General features: G+C 38.9%; 1 protein-coding gene and 1 long non-coding RNA gene across 3 annotated transcripts; one reads left to right on the top strand and one right to left on the bottom strand.

Annotated features, from left to right (window-relative positions):
* The first annotated feature begins 6 nt into the window (after nt 1-6).
* Nucleotides 7-20,599, top strand: dpr15 (defective proboscis extension response 15). Its single transcript, XM_064700480.1, has 6 exons — nt 7-171; nt 2,387-2,879; nt 10,000-10,667; nt 18,034-18,268; nt 19,069-19,721; nt 20,434-20,599. The coding sequence occupies exons 2-6, from the start codon at nt 2,780-2,782 to the stop codon at nt 20,551-20,553; spliced, it is 1,776 nt and encodes a 591-aa protein (XP_064556550.1). The 5' UTR covers nt 7-171; nt 2,387-2,779; the 3' UTR covers nt 20,554-20,599.
* LOC135441038 (uncharacterized) lies at nt 6,260-15,441 on the bottom strand. Of its 2 annotated transcripts, XR_010438396.1 has the most exons (3): nt 15,271-15,441; nt 15,047-15,200; nt 13,337-13,623 (listed from the first exon to the last, which is right to left on the bottom strand). It is a non-coding gene; the product is annotated as an uncharacterized LOC135441038 (long non-coding RNA). The 2 variants fall into 2 exon arrangements; XR_010438395.1 differs by lacking the exon at nt 13,337-13,623 and adding an exon at nt 6,260-7,442 and having other exon boundaries at nt 15,047-15,441.
* Nucleotides 20,600-22,315: the final 1,716 nt, after the last annotated feature.

A 22,315-nucleotide genomic window follows, 5' to 3' on the forward strand; every position in this document is an offset into this window, starting at 1 on the left:
CAAGTGAATATATAGTGTGAACACAGTGAATAAATATGAATGAATATGAATATGAAAAAAATGTATGACATTAAACAATATAAGTGAGAACTTAATGTGCTATATGGTGAATTTTAAAATGATCTGAATATAAGCTCACAACTCAGAACTAAAATTAATATTTTTAGAAATGTAATATATACAAATATTTAAAAAAGACAATAAAAAAAAAAAAAAAAATTATAGATTAAAATAAATACTAATTTAAAAACATTTTATTTTAATTATATAAATCTGAACTTAAGCAAACAAGCTGAAAATATGATTTTAATTTTCACATAGTTTTCGTATATCATCAAGTTCTTTTATTTGACTTAATTTTTTTGAAAGAATAAATATATTATAAATTTGCCCACATGCTGTTTTTATTTTGTCTGATTTTCTTGGATTTCACACACAGCTGCCCAAACAAATCATGTTTCAAAAGGATTTTGTGAAAGGTTGAAAGGCGCTTTAAAATACTTAATAATTGAATACAAAGCAAGAAAATTCTTGTAATTTATTCCGTTTTATGTCGGCCTTTTTCCGTTTAATTCTATTATTTGTTATGTGATTTGCTTTACATATACAACTAACCATGAAAATCACACACAGCTTAAGTTAATATTTAATATCAATAAAAACAATAAAATAAAAGCCAAAATATAATGTAGACATCCGGATAAATATATATATATATATTTATATATATATTAATATATATATATATAATGGGCGCAACAATAAACTAAATTACAAGTCAGAAAAATTTCTGTTTCCGGTTTGGCGGCTAACAAATTTCATCTTCCGCTCTCAGCTGTTTGCTTTGCCACAGCAGCAGCAGCAACAACAACAAGAATCAGAGAAAAAGCTTAGCACAGCCAACAGAAGTCAGGAGTTGAAGGCCTAGAGAGGATAGCGTGGAGAGCAACGGGAACTTGTGTTAAATCATTTACACTTCCGCTTGTTGTTTTGTTTGTGCAATCAATTTGGCATTATTTACTTTATCAGCAACAACAACAACAGCAGCAGCAGCTTGAGGCAGCTCCTTAATGCATGCAATTCATTCGGCCAGAACATAACATTTGTTTAACATTTGCGTTAACGCTTGAATGAACCAGTTGGTAACCGGTTGCCATTACTTATGTATTGCTGGTATTTCTCAAAGCCTCCTCGGCTTTGTATGGTGCGGCAAGAACAAAAGGCATTTAAATCATTATTTGCCGCACAAACTGAAAACAAAACCCGGGTCAAGCGCAGAACTCGAACTCGAACCCGAATCCTGGCAACACGCCCAAGTCTAAGCCCAAGCAGAAGGCTGGCAAATCCTTTCAATTCGTAAGCGCGTGTCGTGCATTTCCAAGTGCTGTCTGTGCCTGTCTCTGCCTAAGTGTGTGTCTGTGTGTGTTTGTGTGGGGGCGTGCTTGCCTGGCCATATGCACACCTTTTACGCCCGACTAAACACCCGCATAAATAAATTTCGTTAATGCCAAATAGTCTCGAGCGTAAAAGAAAGATGAGGTAACAGCAGCAGCAGCAGTCGGCCACATGGAATGCCTCAGTACACACACACTCACACACAGTTACATGTGTGCCTGAAAGCAATTTCGCCAGCAATTCGCAATATTCTCATTTTTGTAGCATACTTTTCAGCGCAGTTCTGAAGCAGCCGCGTCATAACGCCAGAACTTTAAGACATGTTGGCATTTCTTTATAAAAGCAAGCTAGTCTAAGTATTTCAAGTATTTGCCAGCTGCTTTTCAGCTGCTAGCTACAGTACTCTATGCCTAACAAGAGCGCAGCTAACAAAATAATTTAAAATTTGTGTAGCATACTTTTGAACGATGTCTTGAAAATGTTAATAGAAATTCAAGTCTTGACTTTATAATATTGGCATGGTTAACTTTTCTAAGTGCTCACTAGGTACGCTTATAATTACAGTACTACACATCTAAGTGGTACACAGCAAGGCAAACTTTGACATATTTCTTGGCGATTTTTAACATTTTTGTCATACTCAACAACTTAGGCTAGACTTAAGATCTCTGCAAATAGTTTTCTTGAAGCGCGTCGTCAAACACTTTCAAGTACTTAACAGTTTGCTGAAGTGCTTATAGTTGCAACGCCGAGAGACACAAGTAAAATGCACAGGTAAAACTTGCGCAAAAAAGGCTTTTCGGTTTGCTGGAACGCCCTGCTAAACTTATATGCTGCTGCTGGCCACATAACTTAACCTAAAACACACACAAACATTTCAAAAACGGATTTTGCACAAGACCTTGCCATAAAATAGAAAAAATGCCGAGCGGGAGCCAATGTGAGAATATTTAAAACTTGCCACGTGTTGTTGTTGTTGTTGTTGTTGTAGCTGTGGCATCTGGTCGAGAGTGCAATTGTGTTATATGCTAAGCTCGCAATTGTGTGCGTAAAGAACAAGGCAAAGCAACCAATTTGAGGGCCACCACCGTATTAGCCCAACCACTGGACAGACCTATCTTGTGTCTTAAACCAAACTAACCATAATAAGCAGCAGCAGCAGTAGCAACAACAATATCAATATCAGCCAGAAGAGCGTAGAAAATATTTCGCATCGCCCGCAGCGGCTGCATGCGGCTGAGCAGCTCGTGTGGCACGCTCCACTCCTGCCGCATTTGCCAAACGGCGCATGTGACCCAGTTAAGCGGATTTGCTGGCAGACAGCATACCAGTAGAGCACGCGGATTATTAATTTACCCGGCATTTTAATAGAGGCCCCGGAAACATGCGCTCCCAGCACCCAGCAACGATCTTCGCCAGCCTCTGCCTCTGCCTCCTGATCTGCCTCGTCCTGCAGCCACAGCTGCTCCACTGTGCCACAGCGGGTAAGTTTGCATAATATCAAATTTTATTTTCATTTTATTTAATTTTATTTTTGGTGCTACATTTGCCGCATATCAAACTTTGCTTCCTTTTATATGCCCTCTGTAGCTCTTTGTGTACTTGGCAATAATAATAATTTGATTGGCGGCGTTAGTGTGCGGGGTGTAGGGTGGAAATAAGCTGCGGTTGGGTTAACTAATATTGAGGCGTTAACTAATATTTTAACAGATATGAGCTTTAAGTTACTGAAATGCACTGCTATTTTAAACTTTCTGCTGGTTAACTTAAAGAATTGGCTAAAGAATATGTGATTAAGTAATTGGCATTAGAATGGATAGATTTCCAAAATGCAGAGCGAAAAATGTGTAGAAAGGTAAAGTTTCTATTTTTCTAAGCAAATGATATTAGAGAAGAAAGAATTGCCCTATTAATATGGTGGATATCAAATAGAATATGATTCAATATGTTTAGAAAGAGGTCCCATTCATGTTAAAGATTATGTTAAGCATAAGTGTTAAGAAGTGTCAGCCTGTGGCAAGCGTTCAACGAATAAAGATCAGGGAGACTAAAGAAAGAATACTTACAGACATACTTATACTTAATTTAATAAATATATAATTCAAACCAAATCATATAATCTCACATATAATCTCTCTCATGTTTCAAGCTTTGTGTTGATAAATAAATATTTAATAAAATGGTTCAAAACAAATAAAAAGCCGTTAATTAAATAAAAAAAACTATATAAAATCCTTCTGTATAAAATAAATAATTTTCATTAAGTTGTTTTTATTTTATCTGAAATCAAAAGGCTTTCTTGACCTTAATGCTGTTCAATTCCAAAGTTGTGTAACAGACTTACGTAAAATAAAACGTTACGTAAAATTTATCAAACCTATTTTTTGTAAGAGTGCAAAATGGTCTCAAAATACCAAGATATATGGTAAAATTAAAATAAATTAAAACTATGTATTCAAGTTTTTCCTAAACTTAAACTAATTATTTTAATTTGCCATTTTACATTTCAACAAGTATTTTCTAAAGAACTTCCTTTTGCTTTACAGTTCATATATGTTTTGTTTACCTTAAGCTTTGGTTAATTAAAAGACTACATTTAGCAGAATTGTTTTTTTGCCAAATGCCAGTCAAAAGTTGCACTCCAAAAACACACAACAAAGGAGTCCTTCAGCGCCAGCAAAAAAAAATAATTATCCTGAAGGGTACTTAAAATTTTAAATGGCAAAAGGAAAAACCCAAAAAAGAAGAAAGAAAAACAAATAAAAACGAGACTCAATTCAATGAGCCAAACGCGATCAAACGCTTGGGCACTTCTTCACAAAAAAAAAATAAAAGAGAAAATGTTGAAAAAGTGCTGCAATATGATTCAAATTTGTGAGTGGCCAAAGGGTGACGTGTGGGCGTATCCGGGCGACTTACTCGGAAATTGTGTTAAAAGCTGGAAAATATAACTTGTAGCCGAAGACAAATGCGGCTTGTTTTTTTTTTACCCAAGCCCTTAAATGAGCTCTATTGTCTGGGAAATACGTCACCCACAAATATATTTGTTATTGTAGTAAAAAAATTGATATACACTTTGCTAAACCTAATTTTTTATTAATTTAAATCCCAAGCTGATGAAAAGTTCTATGCGTTTGCGATATTTGAAGATTTCTCATTAATTCTTTTATATACACATATGCATCTGCCACATATATCCGTATGAGCTCTGGCAGAGCATTTGCCGGTCTGTATGTCAGAAAGTGAAATACAAAATTGCCAGTTGCTTCTTGTTGATTTTTGCGATTGTTGGCCATGAAAGTGGTGGACGCAGCGCTTGAGAGGCCACAATTCCGACTACAATTGGACCAGCCACCAGTTACAAGACCGACAACAACGAATTTACCCGGGAAATCTCTATATATATATGTACATATATATATATATATGGAGGGTATAGGAAGGGAAAATTGCGACCAAGTCGAACAATGAAAACAACAACAAAACCGTGCGGCATAAAGTGGCTGCTGCTGCTGTTGCTCGTCGCTCGAGATGAAAACTTTTACTTTTGTTTAATCAAATTCTGCAGCAAGTCGAGCACCATTGAATGCTTGTAACAAAACAGACTGTGTAGCACTGCCGCCCGCCCGTCCGGCGGCCTGAGGGCTGCCAGGACTAAAGTGTGGCCAGGCATTTGGCGAGTAACTAACTCATTCACTTGCCCACGGCCACAGGCATTTGGCCGCCATTCTTCATTGTTGTTTTGTTTTTGGCTTTTTGGCTGCTGCTGGTGCCACAGTCACAGCCCCAGTTCTGACTCCCCACCCCTCTACTGCTAGCTTGTCAGACAAGTGCCCGGCTCCGGCTCTGGCTCCCTCGAGATGCCACTGGTTAGCCGCTCAACTGGCACGCCTGACTTAAACGCTTAGGCGCAATTATTACACAAATTACGGCCCGTGGCTGGGAGCGAGCTGCGGGCTGCGGGCGGCGCCCGTCATCATTATTAGCGCCCTCTCGACAGCCATTTGATGAGCGGAGTGTCCGGCTCTGTGGTGTTTCAGTTGAGATTACATGACCATGACCATCCTCCGAACGAGGCCCAATTTTCATCAACAGCTCAACTCGAACTCCAGTCGACTCGAGTCGACTCAACAACATGCCCATCATAATTAGGAAAAGTGTCGATTTGTTGTCGGCACGGAGCGGGACGGGTGCGGACAAACATCTGTGGGATTACACACAAAGAAAATCATGTGTTCTTAAATGTACTCAAGTGTAAATTATGTTTCAAAAGTTAAGCACAAGAGCTGAAGAAGGGTTAAAGCAATTTAGTTCAGCTTAAGCCAAAAATGCTTTACCACAAAAGCTTTAACTTTAACTACTTGATTTAATAATCAAATAGAGATACATATGTTTGGTACTTAAATTGTATATTCTGGAATTAACCTATATATAAGAAGAGTTTCTGTTGCCGGTTCAAATTTAGCAGCAAGTGTCAAGGGCGAATGCAAAGACGCGTGTTAATAAATAGAGCTACAATTTCGGTGCCACGTGCATATTCAAGATTATTTATAAATGACGGGCAATGCCGGATAATATTCCCTAGTATACATATATTTTATTTTATTTTTCACCCACGACATATTTATTATCTACAGACTTAGATCTCACTTTTGTCCCCTCAATTCAAGCAAAAATGGTTATTTCTTTAAGTCACAGTTTGAGAGTCATTATTACAGTTTAAGAATCATTAATTAAACAAGAAGAGTCCTTGCTTTTCTCATTTTCTCATTTCTAATTAAATTTTCATTTTGCTATTTGTATTCATTTAAAAACAAAGATATAACTTGAACTTTTTCCAGTTGTTTAAAAAATCTGAATTGAATTGGATTTAATTTTCTTTTTATTTGGAAAAATGTTTCCAAGAAATGTGTTTCCTATCCCAAATTGATACAAGTGATTGACATCTTCCAAGAATTTGCAAGTTTTTTTTTAATTCAAGCCCGTTTTGAATTTCTAAGAATTTGACGGTTTCCCAATAGAATCAATTTGCACACCAATCCAAAGTTCGTAGTGTGTTGAGAGCGGGGGGATGGACTTCTTGACAAGTGTAGGCAAATTAAGTATGTAAGTGGAATGGAGGAAGGGCGAAGGGGGCTGACATGTTATGAGTACGTCTGTTGGATGGTTTTATTGGTAGACTTGATCCTGACTTAAGTGCCCACGGGATTTAGCTGGTTAATTTTAGTATGAGAAGAGCCCCCAGTGTTAGTGTGTGTGCGTTTGTGTAGGGCTGTGTCTAACGTTTATTAAATGCTTTTAGTAGTTAAGTCGTTGCGAATGCTGCATGACGAGGCTGAAACTCATTTCATGGCACAATCTCAGACTTTGTCTCGAGTCTCCACTCAAGGCTCAAACTCAATCTTGGAGACAGCCGTAGCCGCAGCCGCAGGCTCCGTCTGGCAGCGAGTCATCGAGTCGCCTTTGCCGCTTGGTCGAGCCCCATTACGCAAGTTTGTGCCACCAATTGGGGCAAGTACTGGGTGGGAGAGCGGCCGTCATTGTATCTTTTTATATTTTGCTCTGCGCACAATTTACGTGTGTTGCGTGCGTGCGTGTGAGTGTGGGTGTGACTTTTTATAACTTTTTAGTTTGTTGCCTGGGCTCGTATCTGCTGCGCAGAGATTAAGCAAATTTTCGTAGCATACTTTAAGGCTGCGGCGACTGCTGTTCTCGCCCGTCCGTCCAATATGATATTTTTCTTAATATTCCCGCTTTATTATTCTGTTTTTCTTTTTGCGCCTGGCGCGTTTCCTTCGCGTAATTCACTTGTTTTATTGCAGTTTCGCATGCTTCCCTCTTGCTTTTTTTACGCTGTTTTGATTTGTGCCTGCCACGTCCCCGCCTCGTCCACAAAATATTCATGTTTCGCTTTTATATGCCTTGAACTCGCACAGCTCGACAGCTGTTTGGTCCTTAACTTGTTTGCGGTTAATGAGTTGAGGCAGCCCACGCACCATGGGCCGCATTCCGCAAATCAGAAGAGAATAATTTCGTATACAAGCGCTCTGTTTAGAAGGAATAAATGTGCTTAAAATGCATAGCATAAGTTTAAATAAATATATTGAATAGATTTTTTTAAATAAATATCTTCAAGATATTTAGAAATCCATTTTTTAATTTGTTTTTTTTTTTTTTTTTTTAACGTGAATCCCGATGCAACGTACTGCATCTCTTATAAGTATATTTTATTAATATTCAAACTTGAGAATGTTTTATGAACATATTTAAAAATAAAAATAATACTAAATATTTTATAAAATTAATAAAAAAAATACATACAAAAATAATTTATTTCAATTTAAAATATATTTCAATTCAAAGTCATTAAAATGGCAGAAAGTCTAAAGGAAATATGTTTTCCGTATTTAAACATACTCAAAGACAATAGGAAAAACCACTAGATAGTTGAATTTTAACTTTTTACATTGGGAAAATAGATTTATTTTCGCCCACATAAATACGTATTATTTGATAAAACTTTCTTTTGGTCAACATTAATTAAGAAATTAAAAACTCAGCTCTAGTTGTGATTTCTATAAATAAATCTTAAACTTAATTATTGTATTAGTTTTGGCATGCATAGCAACTTTTAGGCCTCTTGTACAGTTATGGTTGTGTGCACAATTGTGTGGCATTCGGGCAATTTGATTATTACAAAAATAATAATAATTATTATGATCAAGTTGTTGCAGTGCATCATTAGTGCAGGCAATTAAAAAGTTTTTATATGAAATCGCTTTATCTTTATTGCACGTACACGTCGCATAAACATAAAACATGATAACATGGCGCACACACAGACACAGATACGCACATAAACACAAACACACACACTCGCACGCACTCAAGCTGCGGCTCGTTAAAGGCCGCCTTCGGGTTTTGCATTTGCTGGCAGCACTTCGTACTGCGCGTTCCCCCGCCTGTTGATTAGATAGTTGGGTTAAGAGTTCGGTCTTATAAGTGCTCAATAGCTGCCAAGCTCTTCGACAGTTGCTCTTTCCGCAGCGCATAACTTAATTAACGAGCAATAACTTCTTCTGGGCTCGAGGCCCATCTAAATATTACGCATACGCCGCGTGCAACGTAGCAAAAGTTTTTGCCAGTCCTACAAACTATGAAGCATGTAATTTGTGAATTTGTGCATTTCTGAGTTTTACACTTGACAGCAAATTAAAAATTGCACTCAATACTAATTAAATTGAAGAAATCACAGTGCATCTGGTGCACAGCGTGTGGCAGGCATATTTTTATCTGTGGCACGACACAGTTTCCTCTCGCCCTCTGTTCGCTGCTTCTGGCTGTTCTTTTTGTATTGCTGCAAAATTGTTCGTTGCAAAATTTATGGAATCAATTTGGCAAATTTACGCGCAGCCCCAGCCACGCCCCTCGATAGGGAAGGTAGCCAACAAGTGTCATAGGTGCATAAATTATTACCAATTTATTATATCTTATTGCAATTCTTCTGGCTTAATAGCAGGCACGTGTGGGTATGTGTGTGTGTTCGAAATATAAAAGGTTAACTGCCAGGGACACTTTGAAAATATTTCAATATTTTGTACAGTCTTTAGAGTGAATTACAGAATTATCTGTACATCATAGAAGCCAGGAATAAATAAATAAGATAGGAAAAATGTGTAAACTCTTCGGTTCCGATCGAAACTTAATTGAATTAACTATACTATATATTTTAATACATTTTTGTTTGACTTTAGCTTAAAAATTGGCCATGCTTAGAGAGAGCCAGAGGCACAAATAATTAAAAACGTAATTAATAATCACATGTTTAGCAGATAATTTATTTAATTAGCCCATTAAAATATTAGCTATAAATTAGCAAGTATTTGTTTAGAGTGCTAATGATATAATTGAGGCATTTGCCTAAGTAAATAACTTTAATTAGATCAGATACAAAAACAAATTAAATTTAAGGGTGTGTCTACTGCTCGTCTGCTGCGTGGTTCGACCGGAGCTTTTAATTTCTATGATTATATAATGATTACCAGGCAATGCCCCTCCCCCTCTCACCATGGCCAGCCCAGCCCAGCTTTTGGCGACCGGCACAATAAACTTTTGAAAAAGTTCTTTTTCTTTTTCAATTCAAATGGGCCTTTTATGAGGGCCGTCCGTCTGGGCGTGTGTCTGTCAGCCGTGCCCACCTAAATTATGCAAATCAATACAAACTCCACTTGCTTTGCCTACTTGAAGGTAATTAGCTAATTAATTTCGAAATTGTTTTAATATGCAGGCAGAGCCAAAACGTGATGAATGCCACTTGATAGCGGCGGGTGGTCGGGTGGTTGGGTGGTTGGGTAGTTGGGTAGTTGGGTGGTGCAACCTCTTAAACTTGTCGAGATTAATTTATTGAACTGTATGCGTTGATTAAATCAATTTAATTGTTGCTGGGCCTATTAGATAAATGGGCTCAGGGCATTTGAAATATGTAAGCAGCTTAAAGGGCAGGCTGAAAACAAAACACAAACACATTAATTTGTAGCTGACAATGCGCTTTTCTCTACAATTCTCACTCGCCCTCTCTCTCTCTCTCTCTTTCTTTCTCAGCAGAACGAGGATTGGAGGCGGCAATGGCCACATCGTCAATATTAAGGAGCGACAGAATAAATGACGGCACATTTCATGAAAGTCAATCAAAGGGAGAGGCGACATTCGCAAAATCGTTGCCATCAATTCCGGCGACAACGCAAATTGCCAAAGCAAATGACGAGCAAGCAGCAGCAACAACAACAGCAACAACAACAACAACAACAACTATGCAGACAAATGCAAGTTTGTCTATTGCAGCTGCAGCAGCAACTGCATTGCCCAACCACAGCAACATTAATAACATTAGCAACAATGAGGCTCGACAACGGCAGAGGACAAGCGGATACACAAAGGCCACATCCGTGCCGGTGGTGACGGCCGCGCTGCAAGCAAATCTTATTATGAGCAATAGAAATGTGGAGGAGCAGGAGCCATTGGAGCACAAGCACAAAATTACGCAGCCCAACGCATTGTTGGCAGCCAGCAAGGGTAACAGTTCCACGGCAACAGTCGAAGCAGCCACAGCAGCAGCAGCAACAACAACCACGGAAGAGTCAACAACAACAACGACAGCAACTACGACAACACGTCGACCAACACCGAGCACAACGTTGAAGCCACCGCCAACAATAGATGATTACCAGACAATAATTAGCCAAGCGGGAACCCACGCTTATCTGCCCTGCAATGTAAGTGAAGCTCAATTCAAGCCCCACACTCCCTTTAATTAACAGTCCATAATGCGCCCGAAATGTGGTACCCAATCAAAGGGGGCAGGGGCTGCTTTGCTGTTTGCCCATAAGACTAATTGGTCAACTGCACAAAAGCCCACCCGGGCGAGAAAAGCCGCCACGCGGGCATTCGTGATATGTGGCTTAGCCACCACACACACACACACTTCTCCGAAGAACCCTCACATGGGGGCTAGGCCTCAACATGCGTCAATTAATTTCATAATTGTATTGGGAAATGCGTTCAAGCAACTAGCGAATGTGCGCATGGATTAGAGCATTATAAATATATCTAAACAATTTAATTACAAAGCCTAAAGTCAATTTTTAAGTTAAAAAATGCTTCAATGGTATTTACTCCAGCTTTTAAACAGCGTCAATGTTGTTGAGACTAAGCCGATCTTTAGTTTTGGACCCTTAGGCTAATGCTTCATATAAATACATGACTTTTTTATTTTCTTGCGAAATAATGCATTATGAAAATAAATCAAATCAAAATAAAATTTGAGCTTATAAATTAAAACGAATTAGTGTGGGCGAAAATAAATTGCTACAATTATTTTGAAAGAGTTTAACGAACACACTCTTTTAAATTAATCATAATAATTTTTTTTAAATTCATTTCTTAAAGAGGGAGGGTCAGAGAGGGATGGAGAGATTGAGAGACAGAGATTGACAGGGAGAGTGAGATGAAGAAAGAGATAGAGAAACAGATGGAGGTAGAGAGAGAGACAGAGCGCGACGGCGATAGAATTGAGCGAAAAATACTCATTAAAATAAATAATAATAAATTATTTTATGTTTCTTACTCAACACTAATTAAAAAAAAAAGAGAGAGAGTTGAAGAAAAAACTCTTGCACATAAATAATAATTTACTTTTTTTTTTTTCCCGCACACGTATTTTTCAAAGAAAGAGAGAGAGAGGGAGATTAAGAGAGAGAGAGAACGAGAGTTAGAGTTGAACGAAAAACTTCCCACATATTAGTAACTTATTATTATTTTAATTTTTTTTGGAATTATAAATTTACCACATTTAATACCCATTCCAGTTTAACTAATCCTCTTTAATCCGTAACATGCTCAAAACTGAACCAATTTGATTGATGTAGACCTGTGTGTTCATGGTTTGAGCTTTAGATTGATTCGGCTTAGTATTTAATTGTAAGGCCGCAAGCTTAACAAACTTTTGGGCTCTCCAAATAAAATGAAACACCTTTTCAGCGGTCTTAAACATTTCGAGAAGTGAGCATCCCTTGAAAGTTGAGAGCTTACAGTACTTATGATTATTTTGCTTTATTTTTTAATAACCTTCCCTTTTTTTGTTGCTATTGTCAATGACTTGCATAAAGTGGATGCTTATGCCAAATAATGCCTGAATACTCGCACAGTATTAAGTTGTTGACCGAACTGCGCTGCTGAAGAGGGCAAAATGAAAAGTTGATTGATTTTTGCTCAAATCCAATCAAGCGCTCCCTCCGCGCGCTGTTTACTTTCAACGCAGGTTTTCTTTTTTTTTTGTTGTTTCTTTTTTTGCATTATAATAACAGAGCAAATATTGACAAAGCATTTTCCGTACTCTTTTGTTTTTTTCACATTTTTTAATAATCATTGGTAATTTATATTAAGCATCTGATTATGCAGAGTTCTCTTGCTCAATCGGTTCGTTGTGGTCACACCCGGAGCGGGGCGCGGGAGTATTCGCGGACATGGCGGTTGCTGCTTAACTGCTGGTGCGGGGGTTAGGAGCAAAGTTCAACTTTGCTGCGCTTTGAACTAATTTACGCTTGGCGCTGTCGGAACTGAAAGAAAACAAACCGGAAATTGCTGCTGCCACGCCCCAAGCCCCCAACTGTACCCTTAACACTTCCTGCTCCCTGTTACCCACTGCCCAGTCTCCAGCGTCAGCCCAATTTATAGCCAAAGGCAACGCCATTTTCGCAGCTGACCCAAATATTCCAAGCCTGGCCCCAGTGCACACCACACAAACACACACACATACACACACACACACACACACACACACACACACACACACACACACACACACACACACACACACACACACGCACACGCACACGCACAGTGTCTTGGGCGTGGCAGCAGCGCGTGTGTGTGTGTGTGTGTGTGTGTGTGTGGCAGCCGAAGTCCATCCGCTAATAACTTAGTTACTGCAGCCTCGCTGCCTTGGCCCAGTCCCTGGCACGCAGCACACAAGCTCCAAATGATGGTAGTCACGTTAATGATCATTATAATTACATGAGCATAATCATTATTGCCATTATAATTGGCGAAGTTGCCGCTCTGTTTATATAGCAAATTATTTTGAGTTCTTCGCTTGCCATTTGCTAAAAATACTAAAAAGATACAAAAGTATCTCAACTGGCTGTCGGGCAGCTGCTTAAAAAACAAACAAACACTTTTCTGTTTTCACTCCTTCGTGTTTATTCAAATGAACTCGTCTGTAACAACAACAATAATAGCTTCTAACTTATAAAAAAGTTTCTGTTAGAAATAGGAATGAAAAAAAAAATAAACAGCTGAAAATGTTAATTATTTAAAAGGTGAAAGCTAACTTAAGTTTTTGTATTGTATTTATTTATTTGTTATTTCATTTATGCATTTTTTTTTAATTTGTTATCTTTTTATATAAATGACAAAGGACTTTTTAATATTTCTATTATTTGTAACCTGAACCCATTGAAAGTGGGTAAAAAGGGTAAATTGTATTTGTGCAAATACATGTAAGAGGCAGAAGGAAGCATCTCCAATCAGCATCAATAGCCGAGTCGATCTAGCCATGTCCGTCTGTTTGTCCGTCGATCTCAGAACCTATAAGAGCAGAAATTTTGAACGTAGGTCCTCCTGGTGCCCGGGCAATACGAGTTTGTATCCGAGCATTATCAGAATATTTTTCTAAAGAAGAAAAAATACTGTTAAATAAATATAAATCAATTTGGATATACTTAGGGGTTTTCCCTTTGAGAGAAGAAGATATATTAGTTTTCCCTCATAAAAAAAGTATAATGAACTACTTGTGAATCTTAAACCAACTTAAAACATTCCTAAAAAATATATATTGGATATCTCAAAGCCTCAGACTCATTTCAAAGATATGGAATGCTCAAGCAATAAATAAATAAATCGTTTTGTGATGCCTGGGAAAAGTCTAACCGAATCGTTGGCCATCCAAACAGCACATCAGATATTCAAATTTTCCTTGGGGCTAAGCAACGCGTAAGCAAACACATCACTTAAGACTGATTATCCGATAAAGTGGGAGGGAGAAAAGAAAGCATATATTTTGTATTTGGAGCCAATAATATGTTTACGCTCGCAATCTAGAAATCTGCTTAAGCCGAATCAATTAATAATAAATTTTGGGCCGCAGGCGTTACATAGAGCGTATATCGAGATAAAAGCAAAAAATGCGCATTGCCTGCGAGCACTTGATATTTTTTTTGAAGCGATTTTGCGCCCAGTCCTTTCCCTGCCTCATTTTGGGTTATTTTGCAAAGTCTGCGAAAAGTTTTCGTTTTGCAGATATGAAGAAAAGAAGAGCAAAAAAATGTAAAAGAAATGTTATCCATGGTCTTGTCGAGGCTGGCGCTCTTTGAGGTGTATTGTTGTGTGAAAAAATTGGCAAAATAAAAGAAAGAAATTATTTACAAACAAGTTTAGACAGAATTCGCAAATGTTATGGGTAAACTTTGTTGTCTGCGTGCCTTTGGTTTTCCAAAAATCGCTGCTGACGACAGCAAATGGAAAAGTAAAACGAACATAAAAGCCAACAGCCAAAAACTTGACTACAACTATGGCCATGCCGATGGGTCTGGCTTTGGCTTTGGATATAATATGATATGGGTGCAGTCGGCCCGTCAAGTTTGCCAAACTATAAGTGCCACTTGCCGGGTTTATAGCCCGTTACCAGAAGCTTGACTTTAATGCAATGCTAACATTCGCCCAAGAGAAAGAGAGAGGGGAAGAGAGAGAGAGAGAGAGTATATATTAAATGCAACTAATTAAAAATATTTAAATTGCCAAGCCGCACACAGACAGAGATGGGACCGATGCGAGGCATCTTGATAAATTCGATGCCAAAATACGGTCATTAATTTTTTGGCAAATTAAGCGCAATCTACACGAACCCAGCCGCATAATGCGCCATCCATAAACGAGGAATTTAAATTAGCTAACGCCAAGCGGTGTTCCAGCTCGGGCACAACCTGGGCCTCAAGCCACATGAATATTTGTCAGCCAGCGAGCCAGCCAGCCAGCAAAAGTATGGGAAGGAGGAGGAGGAGGAGGTGGTGCCACAAGGAGCGCCTTGTGTACTTACACTTGCCACGTACTCCAAAATGCGGCTGAAGGAGTTCCCTAGCAGTTGCTCCAGTTACAAACACCTACTTCCCGCCTCTGCGCCTCTGCACGTGCCTAGGAGCTGCTTGGCTGGCTGCCCAACTGTCTCTCAGCTGGGGCAACTGGATAAGCATCTTCACTTAATACACTGAGTATAATGTCGATGCTCCGCGTGATGATAATCATCCTTTGTGCGATACTCACGATTTCTCTGCCTTCCGCAAAATTTAATAAAGTCGCCGTGCCGCACACTGCAGAATGGTTTATTTATAGCTGGATAATTTAGAGTTTGCAGTAAATGGAAGAGAAGGGAGGCGTTTATATATTTCATATAAAAATCAGTTAATTAAAGGAATTTTGTTTAGCTTTTATAGTAAAAACAAAGCTTTCTATGTTTCATATTTGAAATCTTGCGTGTCCTTGTGGAGGGCTTAAAATTTGTGTGAAGGCATTTTTCATCGCAAAACATAATTTATTTTAATTTATAACCATTTTGCCAAGAAAAGGTTATAAATTACCTAACATCATTTCAATAAATTTCTACCAAGGATATTATCTTTATCGTATTGTCTCTATTTCTATGCCAAGCAACTCTCGCGATTAAACTTGACACAACATAAAAGACCTTTTCATATACCTTTTCCAAGTACATTTTCCATCCTACATTTTACCCAAAAAACAACAATATTTAAATACACTCGCGCACAAATTGTCACCCATTCGATTTGCAAGGCTATAAAATATGCGACAGCTTATTAAAAATTCAAAAAATATATAATAAAAATCTAATGAAAATACTATAATAATCTCGCCAGTTATAATAAAGCGTAGATCGCATAAGCGAATTAGTAATTTGGGCTTGTGCAGATTAATCCCTGATGTTGTGTACTAAACCTCATGGTGTTTACATAGCCATAATAGGTGGGGTGTTTGTGTTTGTGTGTGTGTGTGTGTGTGTGTGTGTGTACTCAATTCTGGTACGGCATATTCATATAGTTTTGACAGCACGTACAGCAGCCAGCAATAACAACAAGCCTTCGATAGGTGGCCAAAGGAACTGCCAGCAATTATGGCCAAGTCAGACAGACAGGCGGGCAGCTTGCCGCTTGGGTTGTGGCGTGCGGGAAGGGGCGTGGGGGGCTGTGTGTGGGTCGCCTTTTGTGTGCGTGCCTCAGACACTTTTAGTTCCGTGGCGACTGCGACAGGGCGGCAACCACAATGAAAAACAACAAGCACATAAAACACAAATGATTATAGTATCTAATCATGACGTCGTTCAACAGAGCGACCTCCCACCCCGCCCCAGTCACCCGCCCAGAGCTGCTACTTCACGTCGCTGGCGCCGTAGCCAACGCGGACAATGTAGTTGATGACAGCAGTTCAAAGACTGTCATTTGCCACTGCCACTGGCCCAGCCTCACCCACAGTCACAGCTAGAGCCGGAGACGGAGACGGAGCCGAAGCCAGGGCCAGGGCCAGGGCCAGAGCGCGACGGTTCACAATCGCCGTTTTAGTCAGCTGCGTAGCCCCTACGACCCTCCCGCATGCATTACAATAGGGTATATGTGCGCCAACTCACACTGCGAGCAAAGTGTGTGCGTGGAATTTTAAGTGAATCACAGTTTAGAGTGGATTAGATGATGATTTAGAAATATATACGTATCATATTACAGTTTTTCTTTAAAAAATGTCATATAATATTTCTAGTAGCTGGGATTTACTACTGGTCAGCCAGGTGAAATTTAAAAATAATGTTAAGACATCGATTTAACATAATATCAAAAAAATTTATTATCAAATATGATATGATAGGAAATTCAACCAATTCCTAAAAATTCCCCTTTGAATTAATTTTAAGCAAAATGTGTAGCATACTTTTTTGGGTTATAATTCGAGGGTGGAATTCGAAATTTAGAATTATGTTTAATAATGTTTTAGAAAAATAAATGCTATAATTTACAATTATTTTATTGCTGAGGAAAAAGTAAGCCTACTTTATAAAATATTTATATATCATAGTTACTTTAAAATACATTTCTTAAGCTTCTACTAAATGGAATTAGGCTTGATATTTAATCTAGTCCAAGCCCAATTCCAAGTCGAAGTCCTAGTCCGGGTCCAAGTCCAAGTCGAAGCCCAAGTCCAAGTCGAAGTCCTAGTCTAAGTTCATTGTTTTAATGCAGAAAATGTGTTGGCTTCAGAGCTGTTTATTTTTCTTAAAACAATTCTTTAAAATGTCAGAAATTTGAGTAATTTAATCAATGGCAATGACAATTCGAACAAGTTCCCTAGCTGTCAGAAGCAATACAAGCATAAGCGCAGAACTTTTCCAAAAGTTGCCCCACAAACGGGGAAACTAGTCTGGCAAAAGTAAATCACAAATTGTGTCAAGTGTAATTACGATGAGCTCTTTTATACAACGGCGTTCACATGCCGTACAAGTGGTACACCGAGCAACATAAATAAAATGTATTTATACACACCCACACACACCCACACACACACTCCCACACACTGCCACATACATTCAATAAAAGGTCTTTCAGTTTCCGTCTCGAGCTATATTATTTTCTTTACGTGCGGCTTGGTTGGGGCTGGGTCTGCCTCTTGGTCTCAGTCTGAGTCTGGGGGCATCGGAAGGCTGCCTTGTAAAATTGCTTCTAAATTATTATTGTCATTATTGACAGAAATGAATTGTCATTTTGTTGCCGTTATTGTTTACGGTAACATTGTGCACCAATACCGTTGTTGTCCCGTTGTTGTAGGCGCCAAAGTTTTCTTAAAGCCAAAGTTTCGCTGACATCATTCAGTTAGTCAGCTGGGGATTTGCTTCGGGGCTTCCAGAGCTCAAGCTCCCAATTGAATTGAGTTTAAAATATGAAACCAATATTGACAGATTGCTTTCAATTATTGCCTAATTCGATATTAATTTTGTTATTTATTGTCATCTTGCACTCTCACCCGCAGGTCAAACAGCTGGTGAAGAAGCCCATATCGTGGCTCCGCATGCGGGATGGTCACATCCTCACCGTGGATCAGACCACCTTCATAGCGGATCAACGCTTTCAGTCGGTCTTCTCCCCGAACCCCGAGCGCTGGTCCCTGCAGATTAAATACGTGCAACTCAAGGATGAGGGCACCTACGAGTGTCAGGTCTCCACGGAGCCCAAGGCCAGCGCGATTGTACACTTGCGAATTGTGGGTGAGTAAGAGAAATAAAAACAGTTTAAAAATGATCCCACAATAGTGGTAGTCCCTCTATTAAAATTAAATTTAAATGCTCTTGATAAAATTGAAAAATATTTCATAAAAATGTTTTCCGTAAAGAGAAATTGGAATTGAATTTTTCTTGCACTTAAAATAAAAATATTAAAAAGTCGAGTAGTTGCACTCCAATTAAATAAAATAAAAAATATATGCTCAGGGGTGCTTCAATTTGTATTTAATAAAGCCATACACAAAATACACAACTATGTTTGAGGGTTCTTTTCAAAAAGGAAAATAAATATTTTTACTGGAAATCCATTTAAATGAATTCTTTTTTTTTAACGATATAACTTAATCAATTTAAATTATTAAAATATATAACTGCTCCCATTTGAGAGTTATTTTTAATGGATTTCTCTTAACTTAATTCGTTTTTGCTTTTAATAAAAGCAAAATTGCTCTAAAAATGTTTTCCTATAGAAATGCACGCAGGCATTCCAATAAAATCTTCGTAAAATTGCGCAAAATGCATTCTGCAGATTTTCTGTCAGCATCAGCAGATTTAAAGTCTTGACCTCGTAACCTCTCAGCCTGTTATTAAGCTGTTCCAGGGACAATCAATGAAAACCAGACCGAAATGCAATGCATGCCACGCCCCAAACCCAAACCCAAACATAAATCACAGGGCAGGCCAATAAATCTGTGGCACACAGATATTACGCAGATTGTGAGCGACTCTCTAAAAGCGTGTGTGTGTGTGCTCTGTCTATTTGCTTTTCTCTTGCTCCCTTGCAGAACCTAAAACGGAATTAATTGGCGAGTCCACGCGTCACGTGAAGGCCGGAAGTCAAGTGAAACTGCGCTGCATAATTAGCCAGGCACTGGAGCCGCCACTTTTCATTAATTGGTTTTACAATCAGAAGCAAATCTATTTGCATAATCGTCGCGGATGGCGAACGGAAATTGAGCGCATCGATCTGCCAACGGAAGTGCCAACGACGCCGACAGCGGCAACAGCAGCGGCGTCAACGCCCACGTCCTTGTCGACGTCAACGTTGACGTCGGCAGATACCCTAAATGATATAGCGGCTATAACACGTTCGTACATTCTAGACGCGATAACGGTGAGCGATGGGGCTGCCATTGCCGGATATGGTTACGTGTTGCCAACTATAGCTACAGCCACGCCCATGCACACGCCCACAACAGCCACAATGTCAACGACGACAGCTGCAGCAGTTGCATTTGCAGCAGGCGTTGCCACTGATGCAGGCGCTGGGGTAGCAACAGCACCTGATGCGCTGACAACAACAGCAGCAGCAGCTATTACAACGGCAGCAGCAACAACTACGGCAGAGCCAAGCACAACAACAACGACTACGACAACCACAGCAGCAACTACAACAACAACAATGCTGCCAAGTAGCAGTTTCATTAAACAGATAACGGTAAGTGGTTTACCTCACGTGTGGGCGTGTCTCTCATCATTATCATACACCTCGCACAGCCAACTGCCCCTCAGCTGCTCTGCCCCCCCATACACTCAGATAAAAAACCAAGCATCTCAATTCGAGAGCAAAACTTTTGATAGCTACTGTTGAAAATCTAATAGCAAGAAGTTTTAGTTTAATCTAAGCAATTTTCTACTTTAATTGAGAACACTTTACACTAACTTCAAGCACACGAAATCTTGTTTCAATTCAATTCACTTCTCTTAGATCAACTGTAAATTCTTAGATCAAAAATGCTTTAAATATAATTTAATAGAATTTTAAGTATTTTATTTACTAGATTTTCTTGTAGTGTATTTTCATTAAACGCGTTTTCATTACGCAAATTGCCCCGCAAATGCGCGCTGGCATTTTTCATTCAATTTTCCAACACTGTCGAAAATTGTCAACGTCGTCAAATTATAATTTTAATATATAATATGAGTGTGTGCATATTTTGTATTTTAATTTTCCCATCTTCACATTGGCCGGGAGCGCGGCACCCGGAGTTGCCTGCTGTGCGGCATCCCGTGGCACATGCAAGTGTCCCGAGCCCCGTGCCCCGTGCGCCGACGAGTCTGTCAGCTGTCTCGCCAGCTCAAGTATCGCATTTCTATATATTTACGAGCTGTTTTCGCTTTTTTATCTTTTTGTTTTCGTTTTTCCGCAGACCGCGTCGCTTATCATACCAGCCGTGGTGAAGCTGGACTCTGGCAACTATACGTGCAGCCCCTCGAACAGTGCCCCGCGCACCATTGTGCTGCACGTGCTAAACGGTAAGTCTGCATGACGTTTGTACAGGGCGGGGAAGGGGGACGGGTTGGCCAAGCACCGTAGTCAGTGCCAACTGTTTTTGTATTGCATGCCAATAGAATTAAGTTTTCATTTAGCCTAATTGAATTTTACTTTGCTGGCTTTTGATTCACAAGCGTACGCACAGTGGCACAAAGTGCTTATTTTTTGCTTAAAAAATATGTCTTCTGTCAGTAGAATACTGTGGAAAATATATATTTAAAAATTAGTTTATAGCTCTAATCATAAATTATACATTTTCACATATTTTTTAATAACTTTATGTAATTTTTGTGATAATTGAAAATTCAAACTGAGCTCCCTTATTGAAGTAGAACTAAAACTTGGTCACACTTTTCTAAAATACTTGTCACACACATTGGATTCGAGTTTCTATTATTTCTATAAGCTTATTTCACATGTTTGTTCCATTGTGCAACCTTTCGTTTTTATTTTGTTTACACAATTCTCTACGTTTGCTGATGGCCACTCAGGCAGAAACGGTTACATTAGCAGCAGCAGCAGCAGCAGCAGCAGTCGCAGTTACAACAGCAGCAACAGAAACAGCAGGAACAGCAGGCAACAACAGCAACGGGTGCACTTTTATTGTTATCTGCAAATGTCCCACAATTGCGATATTTGCTCAATGTCCGCAACGGCGACAGTGAGAATGAGAATGGCGTTGATGATGATAAAGATGATTATGTTGATGATGATCTAGCTGATAATGATGGGGATGACCTGTAAAAAAACAATGGGAAGCCAACCATCTGGGGTTGGCCTACTAGCGCACAAAGATACATTTGTATCTATGTATCTTTGATTCAGTATATCACTTGATAATATTAATGATGATGATGATTTAGATGATAATGATGAGGATTCTGCGCACTAAATTTGTAGATACATACTACACCTCACATAAAGGATGAGGATTCTGCGCACTAAATTTGTAGATACATAGTTCACCTCACTTAAAGCCTAGTGGCAGCAAAGATGCATATGTATCTTCACCACTCTGTATCTCATGATGATGATGAAAATGATGATAATGACAATGTAATAATGATAAGTATGAGCTGTAAGCACATACATAGCACATTCCTTAGCCAACTATCTGCTTGTTTACGCACAAAGATACATTTGTATCTATGCATCTTTGCATCTCTGTGATGATTGGAATGGAATGAATAACTATCAACATACAACACATAGTATAGGCATACAAAAGCCAAATATCCTTTCTGTTTGTCTTATAGCGCACAAGATACATTTGTATCTATGTAGTTTTATATCTTGAATCGAATAATGATGATGATAATGATGAGGATGAGCTATAAGCCTATAAAACACTGTACATAGCACATACTACAGCCAGGTAACGTCTGTCTGTTTGTCCAGTTATGTACAAAGAAACATTTGTATCTGTGTACCTCCGTGTATCTTGATGATGATGTTAAAGATAATGATGAGGGTGAGCTTTAAACACACAAAACATAGCAGATACATATGAAAGCCAACTATCTGTCTGTCTGTTTGTCAAGTTACGCACAGAGATACATTTGTATCTATGTATCTCCGAATCAATATATCTCAGATGCTCTGTGAGATATTTGTATGCCAATACACAATTTGTGTTTGCATTTAAATCGTTTGGTCTGCAGCATGTGTATATTCCCGTGCTATTGTTGCTGTTGTTGTTTGAGCAGGGCGTGTATGTCAACTTTGACATGTGTTCTGTTTGAAGCATGCTACTTACC

Source organism: Drosophila montana, unplaced genomic scaffold (assembly GCF_035044405.1).
Source record: "Drosophila montana isolate Dmon_TW-CO22-7 unplaced genomic scaffold, ASM3504440v1 contig_1761_1, whole genome shotgun sequence".
Classification (NCBI taxonomy): Eukaryota; Metazoa; Arthropoda; class Insecta; order Diptera; family Drosophilidae; genus Drosophila; species Drosophila montana.

Coding starts and splice junctions, on each gene's coding strand:
- dpr15 (XM_064700480.1), top strand. CDS start 2,780: ATGCGCTCCCAGCACCCAGCAACGATCTTCGCCAGCCTCTGCCTCTGC. Junction 10,668..18,033: donor ACGCTTATCTGCCCTGCAAT/GTAAGTGAAGCT, acceptor TCTCACCCGCAG/GTCAAACAGCTGGTGAAGAA. Junction 19,722..20,433: donor GTTTCATTAAACAGATAACG/GTAAGTGGTTTA, acceptor GTTTTTCCGCAG/ACCGCGTCGCTTATCATACC.